The sequence below is a fragment of the Xenopus laevis genome, chromosome 2L (genome assembly GCF_017654675.1).
Source record: "Xenopus laevis strain J_2021 chromosome 2L, Xenopus_laevis_v10.1, whole genome shotgun sequence".
NCBI classification, from domain to species: domain Eukaryota; kingdom Metazoa; phylum Chordata; class Amphibia; order Anura; family Pipidae; genus Xenopus; species Xenopus laevis.
The window spans coordinates 11,089,160-11,108,183 of record NC_054373.1 but is presented as its reverse complement, the minus strand read 5'-3'; the positions used below and the strand labels follow the sequence as shown (position 1 = coordinate 11,108,183).

At 39.5% G+C, this 19,024-nt stretch overlaps 1 protein-coding gene across 3 annotated transcripts in view; it reads left to right on the top strand.

Moving 5' to 3' along the window:
* The window catches only part of get1.L (guided entry of tail-anchored proteins factor 1 L homeolog), a 39,497-nt gene that overhangs the window by 13,029 nt on the left and 7,444 nt on the right, over nt 1-19,024 (top strand). For all 3 annotated transcript variants that reach the window (XM_041581089.1, NM_001095948.1, XM_041581088.1), the window contains exon 3: nt 5,770-5,837. In XM_041581089.1, the coding sequence (XP_041437023.1) occupies nt 5,770-5,837 (68 nt within the window). The remainder of the gene's footprint in view (nt 1-5,769; nt 5,838-19,024) is intronic.

The window sequence follows — 19,024 nt, the reverse complement described above, 5'->3', positions numbered from 1 at the left end:
AAAATTTGATAAAGAGGCCCACATAACACAGAAACCCCTAATATACTGTACCCATCACATTTACCTGTTTCTTCAAAAATTATGAATAAATGCCATTTTCTATGCTGAAATCCAGCTGTTTAAAGTGATACTGACACTAAACATTTTCTTTTTGAAATATTAATCTACATTAAAAGTAACCTATAGGTCACGTTGATCGTTGTTTGCTGATAGTTATGCTTTTGTAAGTAATTATTACTTGAAGTTCCTAAACCGGACTGTTTTGCCAACCTGACTGTCCCTTTTTAACCTGTCAGACTTTCTAATGCTAACGGACTACTGCTGCACAAATATGGCAGCCCCCTCATAGAGGAACATGGGGGTAAAAAAGGTCATGTAAAAGCATCAGGCAAATACTTTTATAGCAAAATGATAAATATCATTCAAGACAATGTTACAACTTCTCCACAGCTTACAGACAGCATGCAGGAACTACATAACCCACAATGCATTGCACGGTGATGTTCTGTTTCTTATTGAAATCACATGTGCAGGGAATTGTGGGGTTTGGAGGATGCAGGCTGAGGACAACTGGCTGTTGACACAAAGTAACAGTAGTCAGACAGATCAGCAGGAGAGCAGGGGGCTAGGCTTAGGGAACTGTCAGAAACCATTAAAATCATGAAAAGTCTGCATATTTTTAAAATGATGTATATTGCAAAGTTGCTTGAAATTATGTTTACTTTTCAAAAAGATCAAGTTATGTTTTTGTGGAGTTCCAAGAAACTTTGTAACTATAATCAATTAAATATTCAGCACTGTTTCTGAAATAATCAAGTTTATATTCACTATCCATCTCTCAGCATATAGAAGCTCACTCACATAACCGATTCCATTCCAAACAAAATCTAACAAAATAACTGCCTTTTGCAGAAATCCTGCATGTAGAGAGACATGATGTCTGGTGATTTTAATAGAGTGAGCTCTAATACATCTTCTAGGCCATTGATCCACAACCAGTAGCTCGCGAGCAACATGTTGCTCATCAACCCCTTGGATGTTGCTCTCAGTGGACTCAAAGCAGGGGCTTATTTTTGAATTCCAGGCTTGGAGACAAGTTTTAGTTACATAAAAATCAGGTGTACTGCCAAACAGAGTCTCCTGTAGTCTGCCAGTCAACATAGGGGCTACCAAATAGACAATCACAGTCCTTATTTGGCACCCGGGAACTTTTTGCATGCCTGTGTTGCTCCTCAACTCTTTTTATTTTTTAATGTGGCTCATGGGTAAAAAGGGATGGGGACCCCTGTTCTAGGCAAAAGGAGCCCCCCCTATATTGTGACACCCAACTGCTGCATGAAGACAGAATGAAGTGAAACAGATGCTGAGAGAGGGAAGTGAATGGTTGCTAGGGTAATTTGGACCCTAGCGAACTGCAGAGCTGTTGAATAAAAAACTAAATAACTCAAATAACAAAAAATTAAAAGTTAACTCAAAGGTGAACAACCCCTTTAAGCAAGTCATGTGCATGTACGTTTCTCATTCAGTAGACTATGATTATCGGCTGCTTAAGGCATTTTGATCTTCATCTTGATAGTATTTCGTTCACTTGGTGTTGTGTTATACCCTTAACATTTCTTGCTGATATGAATTCACCCCTGTCTTGTAGAAGACTGGACATTTCTGAGGCTCACCAGCACCTTATTTTGTAGAGCAATGGTGAATTTGCTTTAGCACAAAATTGCTACAAATTTTTATATAGGCTTTAGACAGGGTTGCGGTTGTTAATTTTTATGGAAAGGCCATCTCCTATAGACTCAAAATAATCAATATGTTTAAACCCCATTTACTTCTATCTGTAATAATAAAACAGTAGCTTGTACCTGATCCCAAATAAGATATAATTAATCCTTATTGGTGGCAAAACCAGCCTATTGGGTTTATTTAATGTTTACATGATTTTCTAGTAGACTTAAGGTGGCCATAGACACAAAGATCTGCTAGTTTGGCGATCTTTTCTCGATATGCCACTAACGGGCATGGCTATATCGGGGGTGGGTAATTTGAACGTTTGGCCCTATGGCGGAACAATCGGATTACTATGAGAGCGCAATGGGCTCCGGCAGGACGGTTGGGACAAAATCAAACCAGTCTGATCGACCAAATGACTGTTCTCCGCCGGACGAAAAATGTCGGGACTCTCCACACACTGTCCGAAAATCATACGAATCCTCGATTCGTATGAAAGGATCTCTGCGTCTATGGCCACCTTTAAGGTATGAAGATCCAAATTATGGAAAGACAGTTATCCAGAAAACCCCTAGTCCCAAATATTCTGGATCACAGGTCCCATACCTGTATAAATATTGGACTTCCACAGTCTGGTTAGATTTATATATTTTTTTTTTTTGCAGGATTGTCGGGTCTTCCTCCACTAGAACAAGGTTGTTTTTTTTAGCAAAGCTAATAAGATGGTCTCTCTACATACAGGTGGCAGGGTGTCTTGCACACTTACTTGCTGGTGCAACACTCTGAAGTGCTTAGACTTTCTTTATTTGTGTGCTTACACTCTCTGCCCAGTTTGTATTTCTTGTAGGAACTGCTTGTCATTGCAAAATATTCACTGTATGATTTTCTTGCAACTCAACTCTTTCTAGGTGAGGTCTTCCATAAGTCTGCCCCAGCTTCCTTCACCGTGTCTGTTTCTTCTGGGTCTATTACCATGGTTAATTGGGCCCTGAATTAAAACACTAGCTTCTGAAGGTTCTCGCCACACTGCAAATTATGTTTCGGCTTTGTGAAGTCAAGTGCTTTACAAAAAGGACTATGGGCTAGTCTGCACAAATGTCTTCATAAACAAGACAAACTAGTTTGGTGTGATTCTCTGGCTAAAGGTCAATGGTTAAGGTATTCTCTTGCTTAAAAGCATAATAAACTTGTTCAAAAGCTGGACTTGCAGCTGAATTGTGTTGTTGCAACATTGGGGAATGTGGGATAAAATTGATTGTCTAAAGGTGACCATACACTCAGGACCAAGTCAGTAGCTTATTGGCCCACAGCTTATTGCATGGAGCCCGTTGACAGGCCTGCCTGATAATGGGCAGGCATTAAAGGAACAGTTCAGTGTGAAAATGGAAACATTTTTTATTTTGCACAACCTATCTATTTTACCCAGTTTTTAATAGTCAGTTAGCCAAAAATGTAATTTATAAAGGCTGGAGTGACTGGTTGTGTAACATAATAGCCAGAACACTTTGCTTTGCAGCTCTCTAACTCTGAGTTAGTCAGTGACTATAAGGGGGGCCACATGGGATGCAATTGATCCTTAGCATTCAGCTCAGATACAAAAGCAACAGTTATGACCCCTCTCAAGTCACTGATTGGTTACTGCCTGGTAACCAATCAGTGGAAACCAAGAAAGCTGAAAAGCAGGAAGTAGTGTTCTGGCTATTATGTTAGACATCCAGTCACTCCAGCTTTATACATTAAATTTTTGGCTAACTAACTATATTAGAAACATTTTTTTATTTTGCACAGCCTATTTATTTACCCACTTTTTATTTTTATACTGAACAATTCCTTGCTGTGACCAAATTGGGCTCAGATCTGCTTCTTTGACGATCGTCACCAAATGAGTGGCTATGGCAGAGTATGGCCACCTTAACTTTCTTGCTGACACTGTTTTCCTTGTTTTTATCTTAACATATCCCTAGAAAGAGATTGCTAGCGTATTTTCTGTTGGGTCACTTGAGAAGTTGCTGTTACACTTATTCTACAGTTACCCAACCTTCTTTCTAGGGCATAGTCTACCTGATGACAAACACTCTCTCTTGTTTTGCCTCGGGAGATTACAGTTCTGTGTTAAGGTCTAATTTATCACTGGTTTTACCGAGTTGTAAAACAGAGTAGATAACCTCTGTTTCTATTACAGCCCTAGATGGTCTGTTATCTTCACCAAGAAGAAGCATTGCTAACATTCCAACCTGATTAAGATTTGCATGGGAAAAAAGGTGCCCTTCATGGGCATGAGTTGCTAATTTCTGCAGGAATTATAGCCATGGTAGATTCCAATTAAAAATATTTTTTCTTTATGCAATTATAATTTTTAAAAAAAAATACTTACTTTAAAGCTGCTCTACATTATAGATGTCATCTCTAGTTTGGAAGATAGTGACCCCAATTCTGCTACTCAGATCATTGGGGCATGATATCTGGAGGACAGTTTTACAAAACTAGTAACATTTCAAGTTATTAAGCACTTTTATAGAAACATCTAATTTCATTGAGAGCTTTAAATATCCACGACTCGGTTACTGAACACTGCTTTTCCCTTTTAAGAATTGTGCTGTTACATTAAACCGTTGCTGCTTCGTGGCAGATTGGATGAACAGTCTGCTGGTCCAAATAAAACCAATGTTTTTTTTTGGCTTCCTCTCAGGACTCTGAGCTCAAAAACATAATGGTAGTTAATTGGCCTTTGATTAAATTAACAGTGTTCTTCAGCCCATGGACACAAAATTAGATAGTGCCCTGCATTTTGATGTGCAAAAACGGCAAAAACAGACGTGTACATATGTGTCCATTTTCCACAATACTTCAGTATGTGGAGCACTGCACTCATTGAAGACTAAACTGCTGTAACGAGGCCAAGATCAATATCTCCAATCATTACATGCGTATCTAGCTGCTACTAGTAGCTCTGGAGCTACTTAGAATTGCCTCTGCTAAAACACACGTGGAGGCCTGTTTATCAAAGGTTTCATTTTAGAGGTTTTTGAAGCCACTACTAAACTCACAAACTCTAAGGGTGGTGGCACACGGAGAGATTAGTTCTCAAGCGACAAATCTTCGCTACTGCAGGTGATTAATCTCCCCGAAATGCCTTCACGCCAGCAAGAATGCAAATCGCCGGCGGGATGGCATATATATCGCTTTGGTTTTACGAAATTCCGCGAAGTTTCCTGACGAGGATTCGCATTCTTGGAGGTGGGAAGGCATTTTGGGGAGATTAGTCGCCTGCGGTAGCGAAAATTTGTCACTTGGTCAATTAATCTCCCCGTGTGCCACCACCCTAATACTACGAATGTCACAAACTCACCAACTCTAAAACTAAAAGATCAGAATAAAAAAAGTATGAACAGAAAATAATGCGCTAAAAAAATACAAATACCTTGAAAATCTTAGTTTTTTGGACCATTCCTAGCAAAAAAAAATCAGAAAAACTCTAAAATTCCTAATTGATTTAAATTCAACCTCCTATAGGACCTCAAAAACTTTTACCTGGCACATTTTTGTATTAGTATTACACTTAATACATCTCCAATTTTTAGCGCTTTTTTTAAAGCGCTTTTTTAAAAAAAAAAAAAAAATAGCAAAACAACAAATTTTTTGAGATTTGTGCAAAAAAAATTGAAATTCGATTGCTAGTAAATGGGCCACAATTGTAGTGTAGTGATGTGCGGGCCGGCCTGATTCCCACGGGTCGTGGGACCTTAGACTGCCGGCTTCCGGTTTTATAGGCGCATGCCTGCCCCACCCCATTTGTGATGTCATTGATGGGGCGGGTCTATAAATGGAAGGGTAGGGCAGGTTCTGGTAAGTAGCTGTTACTAGTAGCTCCGTGTGTCTTCGCCCTTAAAGAGGGGAAAAAGGGAAATTTGCAATAAAATGAATGATAAGCATTTATAGATATCTGCTTTATCTGTGTGGAAAAAGGGAAATTTGCAATAAAATGAATGATAAGCATTTATAGATATCTGCTTTATCTGTGTTTCTTTTCTTTGTTAACAGTAAAAAGCAGGACGGCACAACTATCAAAAATCAAGTGGGTCATCAGCATTGTCTTCTACGTATTACAGGTAAGAAATGAATACAGTCATTAAAATATGAAGGAAGACCAAATTGGATATTTCATATTTTCATAATTTAATAAATATATCCTATGTATATATTTTATATAAGAGTAGCTTATTGCATGCACTGAGCGTTTAGTTTCTGCCTGTTTTTGACCATCTTCAAATACAGAAACAGAGGCAGGTAAGGGTGGTAAGTCTCTCTCAACTGTATCAATGCAAATGTGTAGAGAGTATATGTCTGCACACCCTAGTGTACTGTCCCATTATACAGCAAATATAAGATATAGCCAACTTGTTTATTGTGTTTATTTTTCCAGTAGAAATGCATATATTTGTTGAGTAATGCAACTTTTAGAGTATTTGCTTTAACATCTTCATGTGGCCTCGTGTGTCTCTCTTGTTTAACATGTTCAGTTTTTATAGCTTTCCATATATAATTTTAAAATATATTCCACATTTTTAATTTAGTTGACTATTTTTTGATAGATACAGGTATGGTGCCTGTTATCCAGAATGCTCGGGACCTGGGGTATTCTGGATAATGGATCTTTCTGTCATTTGGTTCCCTTAAGTCTGCTAGAAAATCATGTAAACATAAATTAAACGCAATAGGCTTGTTTATCTTCCAATAAGGATTAATTACAGTCATATGAAAAAGTTTGGGAACCCCTCTTAATTCTTTGGAGTTTTGTTTATCATTGGCTGAGCTTTCAAAGTAGCAACTTCCTTTTAATATATAACATGCCTTATGGAAACAGTAGTATTTCAGCAGTGACATAAAGTTTATTGGATTAACAGAACATATGCAATATACATCATAACAAATTAGACAGGTGCATAAATGTGGTTACCCCAACAGAGATATTACATCAATACTTAGTTGATCCTCCTTTTGTAAGTGTAACAGCCTCTAGATGCCTCCTATAGCCTTTGATGAGTGTCTGGATGGTGGTATTTTTTCCCTTCGTCCATACAAAACCTCTCCAGTTCAATTAAATTTGATGGTTGCCGAGCATGGACAGTCTGCTTCAAATCATTCCATAGATTTTCGATGATAATCAAGTCGGGGGACTCCAGAATATTGTACTTCTCCCTCTGCATAAATGTCTTTGTAGATTTCCAAGTGTGTTTAGGGTCATTGTCTTGTTGGAATATCCAACCCCTGCATAACTTCAACTTTGTGACTGATGCTTGAACATTATTCAGAAGAATTTGTTGATATTGGGTTGAATTCATCTGGCCCTTGACTTTAACAAGGGCCCCATTCCCTTATCTAGCCACACAGCCCCACAGCATGATGGAACATCTACCAAATGTGAAAGTAGGTAGCAGTTGTTTTTCTTGGAACGAGATGTTCTTCTTCTGTCATGCAAAGCTCTTTTTGTTATGTCCAAATCACTCAATTTTTGTTTCATCAGTCAAAAGCACTTTGTTCCAAAATGACTGTGGCTTGCCTAAATGAGCTTTTGCAAACAACAAGGGACTCTGTTTGTGGCGTCAGTGCAGAAATGGCTTCTTTCTCATCACCCTGCCATACAGATGTGCAAATTGAGCTGAACTGTAGAACGAAGTACAGATACACCATATGCAGCAAGATGTTCTTGCAGGTCTTTGGAGGTGATCTTTGGGTTGTCTGTAAGCATTCTAACAATCCTCTGCATATGCCGCTCCTGTATTTTTCTTGGCCTGCCAGACCTGGGTTTTACAGCAACTGTGCCTGTGGCCTTCCATTTCCTGATTACATTCCTTACAGTTGAAACTGACAATTTAAACCTCTGAGATAGCTTTTTGTAGCCTTCCCCTAAACCATGATACTGAACAATCTTTGTTTTCAGATCTTTTGAGAGTTGCTTTGAGGATCCCATGCTGTCACTCTTCAGAGGAGAGTCAAACAAGCACAACTTGCAATTGGTCACCTTAAATACCCTTTCTCATGATTAGACACACCTGCCTATGAAGTTCAAGGCTTAACGAGCTAATCCAACCAATTTGTTGTTGCCAGTAATCCGTATTGAGCAGTTACATGCATCCAAATTAGCAAAATTATGTTTTTTTACATTTGATTTAATTTCATACAACTGAATACTGCTTCACTAAAAATCTTTGTTCAGAAAACACTTCAGTACTGAGATGTTCCTGGGAAATGAGAAACACCACTGTTATCTTTTTTGTTGAAAGTGCAGTAAATTATTATGCAGGCTTAGAGGGGTTCCCAAACTTTTTCATATGACTGTATATCTTCGTTTGGGTCCAAGGTACGGTTTTATTAATACAGAGAAAAATTTGGATTATATGGATACAATGGAGTTTATGGGAGACAGCCTTTCTGTAATTTGGTGCTTTAGAATGGGTTTCAAGATGATGGATCCCATACCTAGGTAATTCTCTTGATTGTCTGGTGGTCCCTCACTCCAAATGTATCAGGGTTCTATCAAACAGAGCCAATGGCACCGTCCAAGCCACAATATATCCAAGGTAAAAGTAAAGTTCACTCTGGAGAACCACATTCAATTCAGTGTATTTTATTTAAACACAACATGTTTTGGACAGACATGTCCTTCATCAGGTGCTGGATCCCATACCTGTATATTACTGTATGTTGACAAAATCGCTATACCATTAGCCTAGGGTTGCCACTTTTTGACTTTGGGAAATCTGGACATGGAGTCGATGCCATCATTGGATGGGACAATGATGTGACAGGTGGGGATTGGGCAGATTTCTGAGCTACCGCACTGCAGTTTTGCCCAGGTGTCAGAAAGTTTAATTTCATACAAACAGTTTTGAACTGGACAGCGGGTGGAAAGCAGACTGTTCGCATGAAACAAAAGACATATTTCAACCCTGCACTGGCCCATGTATGACATTGGGTGGCATTAGGGGATTTGCTTACACATCAAGCAATCAACTCTGTAGGCCTTTTGGCCACTCACTTGAGGATAAAACTGGCCAATGAAAGTGATATCATAACCCTATATTGCACCTGAAGGCATTGTATGCCTTAAATATGTGCAAGCAGGTGTACAGCCTTGGAATCAACAAATGATCTAGTGTATGTAATGTAGTGCAGGTAAGTCATAAAATATTTGCAATTTCCACATCTTCCCAGAATGAATTTTTGAATTGCTTCATATTAACCATATTTATGATGCATATAACAGAAAACATATAGGGCTTACTAATGGAATGTAAAAATAACTACAAAAAAAAGGTATTTGCTAGATGTATTTTGGAAAGGAGAAAGCACAAGAAAGCTATCTCATAATAGCTCAGCTGGGGGAGCTGGTCATCAGCTCTTCATCTTCTCACTTTCCACTGTCATGGCTGCTGCAGCTAAAAGAGGCTTGTGTTGGCTTCACATATAACAACCACTTGACCTGTGTGAAGTGCCTTTGCTTGCTCAGTTGTATGGTCACAAAGACCTTACTATTCTCTTGGGAAATCACTTGTGCATTTGGTGGGGGGTTGAGATTTAAATGGTACAAAGTGTAGAAGCTGCATATTATACGCTATGTAGTTTACTCTCAACACCATTTCAGTTGTATTTTTTTCTCCAGAAATGTAATGGATGAAAAACAACTACCTGTAAATCCAGTGAATGCAGCAGTGCAGGAGCAGCAGAGAGTTATTACAAAAAATGGAAAGGCAACAATGTGTATGAAATGGAATCCTAGCTCTGGTTTATGTAGGGATGTGCACCAAATCCACAATTTTGGATTCAACTGAACCTCCAAATACTTTGTGAAAGATTCTGCCAAAAACCGAACCAAATCCGAACCATATGCATATGCAAATAAGGGAGGGGAAAAGAGAGCCATGCACAGCACGCCGCTAACCATTTTTTACTTCTTTGTTTTGTGACAAAAAGTCACATTATTTTAAGGATTCCGATTCAGTTCGCCCAGGCACGAGGATCTGGCCAAATCTGAATCCTGCTGAAAAAGGTTGAATACTGAACCGAATCCTGAATTTGGCGCATCCTTAGTTTTATGCAAGAGGTGTCTGCAGTTGAGAAGAAAACCTGATCCCACTAAGCAGGACATAGTCCAACAGTTAGGCTGTTTTTCTCCTGTTTTAGTTGGCTGTCCATTTGGGGTTTCTTTTAAAAGCAAGCACAGTCATATCCCATAAGGAAGAAATTGCCATGCTGAGGACTGTTGCTCACATGCAACGTTGTTTGACCTGCCCCATAGCTGGTGAATTGGGGGTTTACAGCATTCATTTATACAACCAACTCATTAAAAGTGACAACTGCTAGTTAGCAGATAGAAAGGTAGGGCACAGACTCACAGAGGGTATTTGTGATGGTACAAAGATCATACAGTATTCCTCTACTTGAGCAACATCGAACATATTTGTCATATTAGTTTAATCTTCTGAGGAAGACCAAACATAAAACAACATTGACATATGTTGCCTTCACCCAAGAGTTTTCCTTGGACCATAACTCTGCTTAACCTGACCTATGGAGCTACCATCTTGAATTCTAGCAATCTCAAATATTCTGAACCTCCCACTTTTCACCATCAAGATCCAAATGTGTAGACAAAGGGGGAAATTTACTAAAGGGCGAAGTGGCTAACGCTGGCAAAAATTCGCCAGCGTGACGTCATTTCGACACTTCGCCGATTTACTAATGGTAGCTGGCGTAAATTCGCTGGCGTAATTTTGCCAAGGAGATAGACTCTGGCGTAACTTCACCCTCTAACGGCAGGCAAATTTTCGGTAGTGTTACTATGCAAATTCACTAAGTTTTTGATATTACTAAACGTTACCTCTATCGCCAGACTTGCCTTCGCCACCTCAGACCAGGCGAAGTGCAATAGAGTAGATAGGAGTTCCTCAAAAAATAGTTGAACATTTTTCTAAGTCCCAAAAAAGCGTTTTTTTCCTATTTAAAGGGTGACAGACTGAAAAAGATCGTAAATTTTTTTTTGGGGTACCCTCCTTCCCCCCTACATTTGCATATGGCACCTATACTATACTGTGGGCACATGTGTAGGGCATTATAACAACTTTATATAATTTTATTAAGGTTCCCAGGCTTGTGTAGTGTAATATATTTGCTGCAGCATATACGGCCATTGTAATTTAACTGCACGTCTTATGCTAATTAGCCATTGGTAGCGTAACTTCAAACTGCTGAGCGTAATTTCGCCAGCGTTCGTTACCCTGTGTGCAACTTCGGATATTCGTGAATTAGCGTTGTCCGGGCGTATTTACGCCTGGCGAAGTGTTGCGATGTGCGCGAAGCCAGCGCTTGCGAATTCGCCCGTTAGTGAATTTGCCCCAAAGTGTCCTATCCATAATCTTGAAAAGAGAGTATGAAAGGGATTAGGAATATACATTACAGTACAAAATCCAAACAAATATTAAGAGGCTGACCAACAAGGGAATAAACATAAATGCAACCCAACTTTGCTGGCAGATGTTTTGGGTGCACATTCAAAATTTGTTTTCCAGCTTGTAGGTAGAACCAGGTTTTCTTTGAAGTTGGCCAGGATCCTCTGATGTTCTCCCTAAACAAGTTGCCTCTCAACTGTTTGTAGACTCACTAAAAAGCTAGAAGGGAAGACTTTTTGCCTTTTATTTTACTGGAATTTCCAGGTGCTTTAAAATAATCGTCTATGCTTATATGAGCTTCCAGCACCATCAACATCTCATTTCCCACCACTGATGTCACAGAATGATTTGGTGCAATAGACGCGTTGCTGGTTTGATAAGTTCCCGATAAGTTCGTGTTAAGTTAAGGTTCATGGGAGAAAAGCCATAGTTTTACTAAGGGGTTTTCGATAACTTTGTTACAACCATTGATTAAAGTTAGGGGGACAGATGTCCAAAAAGGAAGAGGTGAGCTTCAGCTAGCATTATCTGCCTATTCTTTTCCAGCACATAGATTTCATCTTGGTTTTCATACAGAAGCACTATGAACACCAGTTTACTTTGGAGTAAATTGTCATCTTTCAGTATACAGGGCAACAAGCCTTAGTTTAAAGGGATACTGTCATGGGAAAAAAAATGTTTTCAAAATGAATCAGTTAATAGTGCTGCTCCAGCAGAATTCTGCACTGAAATCCATTTCTCAAAAGAGCAAACAGATTTTTTTATATTCATTTTTGAAATCTGACATGGGGCTAGACATTTTGTCAATTTCCCAGCTGCCCCTGGTCATGTGACGTGTGCCTGCACTTTAGGAGAGAAATGCTTTCTGGCAGGCTGCTGTTTTTCCTTCTCAATGTAACTGAATGTGTCTCAGTGGGACAAGGGTTTTTACTACTGAGTGTTGTTCTTAGATCTACCAGGCAGCTGTTATCTTGTGTTAGGGAGCTGCTATCTGGTTACCTTGCCACTGTTCTTTTGTTTGGCTGCTGGGGGGGAAAGGGAGGGGGTTGATATCACTCCAACTTGCAGTACAGTAGTAAAGAGTGATTGAAGTTTATCAGAGCACAAGTCACATGACATGGGGCAGCTGGGAAATTGACAATATGTCTAGCCCCATGTCAGATTTCAAAATTTTGAGAAATGGATTTCAGTGCAGAAATCTGCTGGAGCAGCACTATTAACTGATTCATTTTGAAAAAAAAATGTTTTTCCCATGACAGTATCCCTTTAAAATCTCAGCCTAGGCTCCTGATCAAAATTTGAATGTGAAATGACAGGCTGTTATGGAGTAGACCCTGCAAAATAAAAGCCGTGGCTTACACATATTTCTGGAATAAAAACAAGTTGTGCCATTTATAAAGTCTGCGGCATCAGGCAATATGAAGCGCCATAAAATGCAAATGATTTTCAGACCCAGGCTTCCTAATTGCAAAAGTCTCAAAAAAATCTCAGACACTAATGATATTTTAAACAGTGAATGCAAATACACTGCAGTTGTAGAAACAGAGAGTTTTACCAAGCAATTAGTTCTCCTCCATGGCATGGCATCTGCTCTCAGGAGAATTAGTCTGAAAATGCCAGCGGCAAATGTTCCAGAATAAACATATGAAATAGCAGTAAATAGATTAACATATACTCCCAGCCTTGTATATTCCAGCTAATTGTTTCCATAGACCAATGTAACATAGAACATTTCAACAGTGATCTCATGCGAGCAATGTGAACGTATCGTCTGCTGTTGAATTACGATATTTAAACATGGAACCTGGGACAGAAACTTCAATACATTATTCTAGTCACTTGTATACAAACTTACGGCTCCATGGTATCCCTGATGTATCCTGGAGAATCAGGGCTTCTATGTTATTTAACCATGTAAATGTGGTCAAGCAGGAGTCTGAGTGTAGGAAAACTGGCAAAACATAAAATGTTCTTCCTCTTGGGAAGATCATTGTTTTTAATAAGTGTCCATAGTAAACTGAATGCCAAGTGTCAATGGTTTAGCTACAGTTCCAAGCCTGTAAGTGCCATCATTTGAGACTTTAAGGTATCCACTAAGCCAGAGATCCCCAGCCTTTTGAACCCGTGAGCAACATTCAGAAGTAAAAAGATGTTCTTGGGGTGCCAAATAATTGCTGTGATTGGCCATTTGGTAGCCCCTTTGTGGATTGTCAACCTACATTGATACTCTGTTTGGCAGTGGACCTGGTTTTTATACAACCAAAACTTGCCTCCGAGCTTGGAATTCAAAAATAAGCACCTGCTTTGAGGCCACTGGGAGCAACATTCAAGGGGTTCGAGAGCAACATGTTGCTCACGAGCTACTGGTTGGGGATCACTGCACTAAGCTATTTAGCATTTATTTCCTTGCATATGAATTGCTACAGCTATAAAAATGCACTAAAGTAGATCTTACTGGTAAACATGGCTGACTTGTGACCATCAACAATATTTCATGTGAGTTACATTTAGGGTTGCCACCTATCTGGTTTTCACCTGGGCAGCCTGGTGCAGTCCAAATTACGAAATCCGGACAGGGCTTTAAAGTGAATGGCACAGTGATCAGTCCACATCATCGGACCCGCCCCCAACAACAGGCCTGCCCCCGACATCATCGGGCCCACCCCTCAAACCGCCCCCCCCACCTGGTCTGACACTTGGCAACTCTAGTTACATTAGGCTGTCAAGGTGTACTGGATCTTTTAGTTCGTTTTTAGTTTGTTAGGATTGGATGGGAGAGGCTTTAAAAAAGATTTTGGAAATATTTGTGTTTTTGCGAAGTTTTTACATATTGCTGTGCCTATGCACATGAAGCCCATTGGCTAGTAGAACATTTTTACTTACATAGATGAAAATTGTGTTTGTTGCTGGACCACAGATTTCCCAGAAGTCAGTTGTGCTGAACATGCCACTCCTTAAAGGTACAGGAATGGGACCTGTTGAAACAGATCTTTCCCTAATCTGCATCTTATGTAAACATAAAATAAACTCAAAAGACTGGTTTTGCTTCCAATAAGGATTAATTATATCTTAGTTTGGATCAAGTACAAGGTAGTGTTTTATTATTACAAATTACATTGAGATTATTTGGATAAAATGGAGTCTATGGGAGATGGTCTTTCCATAATTTGGAGTTTTCTGGATAATGTTTTCCGGATAACACATCCCATACCTGTACTTGCATCAACATGTGCTCTTTGCACTTCTATACAGTTGCGAGTGGTGTCACTGCCTTCCTCCGCTTTCATTTAATATTAAACTTTGGTTTTTCGATTCATAGAACACTTCCACCAAATACTTGGCAGTTTCATTTGTGGTAACTATCCTTTTCTAAAAGTCCACATTCTATTTGGTAACACAGATAAGTGCTGCTCAATTTGTTCGAAATAATAGGTCAGCTAATCAATCTGTGGCAGCCATGAAATTCTCTTGGAGAGCCAAATCTGACCCAAGAGCCTCCAGTTTAAGAGACATGATATAAATTGAAACTTTTGACTTAAACGGGGGAATGTCGGTAATGGAAAAACTATTCTCGATGCGAAAAGTTAGGCCTTTGCACAAACAAATTTAGCTTTGCGCATATTTAATATAGCTTTTGCGAACCCGGAAACTGTTTTGCGACCACTTCCAACAGTGGAAGACCGTTTGCGAATTTTATAGATTGCGCCAATGCGCAGTAAATGTAAAAAAACTTCTTACTGAAAAAGTTATGTTTGCTCCAAAAGATTACGACACCTTCAAGCACTTCTTAAAAATGCGCAATTAAAATTCGCAATGCAATAACAGTTTAAGGAACAATATTACATTGCAAGATGTGGATTTTTATTCTTATTGGTGCGAATCGTTTTTCTCTTTGCAACTTTAATTACATTCTCCCCAAGGTGTCCATACAAGGACAGATTTAATCTGCCAATTAGCCTTCTTCAGACCCATTCAGCATCTGATCTGCCTGGATATGGGGCCCTACTATGGGCCTGTCCAACTGACATCTTGCCAAAAAAATGTCCAAATATTGATCTGATAAGTTTCAGAATCCTGTTGAAGCAAGGACCACATTAGCGTCTTTATATGATCCTCCACCAACGGCCTCCATTTACCAACACAGTCCTCCCCGATGGACTGCATTTACCATCAATGGGATTTTATTGTGTAGCTCGAGGGTCAGATATCGCCTCAAACTGAAAGAGCTGCTTGTTTCGCAACCTCCCCAAACAAGTGGATCTTTTAAAGTATGGCCAGCTAGTATCAGCAAGTCATAGAGCTAATGTCCCACAGTCAAGAAAGAAAGTGAAGTTGAGAAGTGATTGGATATAACAAGACAATGATCCAAAACATACCATAATATCACTGCAAGAAGCTAAAGATTTTGCTTTGGAATGGTCTTCTCAGTACCAGATGATCTAATATTAATTAAAGGGGAACGCCACACAAACATAACTTAAGCTTTTTGAAAAGTAAACATAATTTCAAGCAACTTTGCAATATACATCAATTAAAAAATATGCAGACTTTTCCTGACTTTTAATGGTTTGCAACAGTTTCCTAAGCCTAGCCCCCTGCTCTCCTGCTGATCTCTCTGACTACTTTGCTGAGCTGTCTGACTACTGTTACTTTGTATCAGCAGCCATCTGTCCTCATCCTGCATCCTCCAAACCCCACAATTCCCTGCACATGTGATTTCAATAAGGAACGGAACATCGCAATGCATTGTGGGTTATGTAGTTCCTGCATGCTGTCTGTAAGCTGTGGAAAAGTTGTTACAATTTGTAACATCAGTGTTTAGTCCCTCCTTCCCTGCCAGGATTTCAAATGATGCAGAAAGAGAAGAACTGTTAAACAGCTGGATTTCAGCATAGAAAATTATATTTATTCATACTTTTTGAAGAAACCGGTAACGGTACATTAGGGGTTTTTGTGTTATGTGGGCCTCTTTATCAAATTTTGGTTTGGAATCCAGAGATCCCCTTTAAGAACTAGAAGTCTTCTATTGTAAACTAAAAGACTGCTACTAAATACTGATTGAGTACCCTGACACATTTTAGGTTTTATTTTATTTTACAAATCACCACTACTATTTATTCCAGTGGTGTCCAACATTTTGGCTTCCCTGGGCCACAGTGGAAGAAGAAAAATGTTCTGGGGCCACACTTGAAATACACACAAACACTAAAGCTAACTTTTGATTTATTTTATTGTAAAAGAAAAGAGGGTATCATAAACCTATGATAGGTTTGTTCACTTGTTAACTGCTTTTCCTGCTCTAGGAAGCCACACCCCTCACTACCCATGTAAAATTTAAAGCACACATGCAAACAATTAGCGACCGCGTACATACGCTCTCTGTGCGTGACATTGCAACATGACGTTTCCTGGATTGGCAGAAGCTCAAGCTGGGCCGCATTCATATCCATCCTGTTCCGCATGCGGCCCTCGGACGCAGTTTGGACACCCCTGATTTATTCGCTGAATTTAACAGATTGCAACAAAAATAAAATGTAGCCATAATGTTCACATTTTCAACCAGTCCTCACCCAAACTGGCCAACTGTATCGCATTGTTTTTTACACTTGCGGTGGCCTGCCAATTCTTTTGAACCTTTATAAATATAGGCATCAACAAGCAATTAGAAAAGGGGGTTGGTGGAGGGCAGGTAGAATGAAGGGCTGAGCTGGTGTAGAGCTTCCACCAGCTGGAGGAGAATTGGTCAACCTGACCCCCTTCCCAAACACACAGGTTTTGGCTTGATCCACTTATTTGTACAGTAGAGGTTGTTTTAACCTAAGTGTGCAGGTTACGTTGCTTTTATGAATAGCAGACATTCATTCATTTGTATTTATTCATCTGTGGTTATTGTACTGTACATACTGCTTCTGAAGACAAAATAGTGTCCTTAGGTCTATAGCATTTTTATCATATTTTGTGCACAATCTGCCCTTTTGCTAGCGGGTCATTGTTAGTCCTACCCAACCAGTTAAAGACAACACTTGCATTTCAGGTTCTGCTATGACATGGCTATATTCACCCACTCACACAATATCTCCACTTAAGCGTGTGTTTATATACAGTGTATGCTTATGTATACCAATTTAACAACTGTTGTTTTACATAGCAGTAACTATTATTTTAACTTTGTTCCATATACCTGTATAGGTTTCCAAGCAATGTCTGTCCTGCAAATTAAAACACGAGCCAGGTATCCAATTGATTTTGGATGTTGGAGAAAGCTCCACATTGACCAAAAGTAGCAACCATGGAGTGATATAATTATTGGATAATTAATTCAGATGCCGAAACTACTCACTGTGCAGAATATCATGGAGAGCAATAAGAGGGTAATTTTGGACACTTGGCACCACTCTTAGAGTAAAATAATTGGTAACATTTACTTTGTTCACAAACCTGCAAATGCTTCTCGATGAAGAAGGAACCAAAACACTATGTATGTATTGCAGAGATCCCCAACCTTTTTTACCCATGAGCCACATTCAAATATAAAATTAATTGGAGAGCAACACAAGCATAAAAAAGTTCCTGGAGATGCCAAATTAGGGTTGTGATTGGCCATCTGGCCCCTATGTGGTCTGGCAACCTACCAGAGGCTCTGTTTGGCAGTACACCTGTTTTTTTATACAACCAAAACTTGCCTCCAAGCCAGGAATTCAAAAATAAGCACCAGCTTTGAGGCCACTGGGAGCAGCATCCATGGGGTTGATGAGCAACATGTTGCTCGCAAGCCACTGGTTGTGGACTACTGATGTACTGTATAACATTTATGTTATTTCCACCGAAGTCCATCATCTTGCATTTACCAACATTAATCCTCATTTACCAAGTTCTCCAGTTAAACCAAATCTCTCGCTGCAAAGTGGCAACATCCTACATGGAACAAGTAGCAGCAAACCAGTGAATGCATATCAGGGGTCCCCAGCCTTTTTACCCGTGAGCCACATTCAAATTCACTAGCATGTAAAAATTACCCGGGGTGCCAAATAAGGGCAATGATTGGCTATTTGAGGGCCCCTATGTGGACTCTCAATCAAAACTTGCCTCCAAGCCTGGAATTCAAAAATAAGCACCTGCTTTGAGCCACTAGGAGGAACATCCAATGGGTTGGTGAGCAGCATGTTGTCCATGAGCCACTTGTTGGAGATCACTGCTCTATATAGTGCAGTGGTGCACAAAGAAAAAAGTAGTGCTTATTATTGTCAGAAGACCTTGGAACTGGTGACCTGCTCAACCAGTAGACTGTTCCTGCCCATTGTCCATTAAACCAAAGGTGGAGGGTTGGGGGTAACTTTGGGGGCATGTCTGTAGTAATATCCTCGCACCTCTGATCTAAGGGAATCTGGCCTGACTGTTGTGGATAAAGGTTACTCACACTCCTACAAACAGTACATGGGTCTCCAACATCGTTCTTCAAAGAGATGTACACTTTCAAACAAGTGCTTTGAGTAGCATGTACACTTCCGCTGTACGTTTCCTATTATTCACATTATAGGTATATTTATTGTAGCATTTCTCATTGATAAACTGCTTTATTTTTACACTAGTCACACCCATGTGTGTATGTAAGACGAATAGTAGTTGATTTCTCTTGGAGAAAGCGCACAAACCCCTCCCTAATGTTAAAGAATTCAAGCATGAAGACACTGGGAGGGCTACAAATATTTTGCCTTTGGCTACATTAGACTTACACAACAGCATTTTATTTAAAATCCTGTATCGTCACCGGGGGATTATTCACCTGACACGAGCCTTCATTTCTATAGTCTAATACCTTGTGTTTTTGTTTGAAAAGTACATTAGTT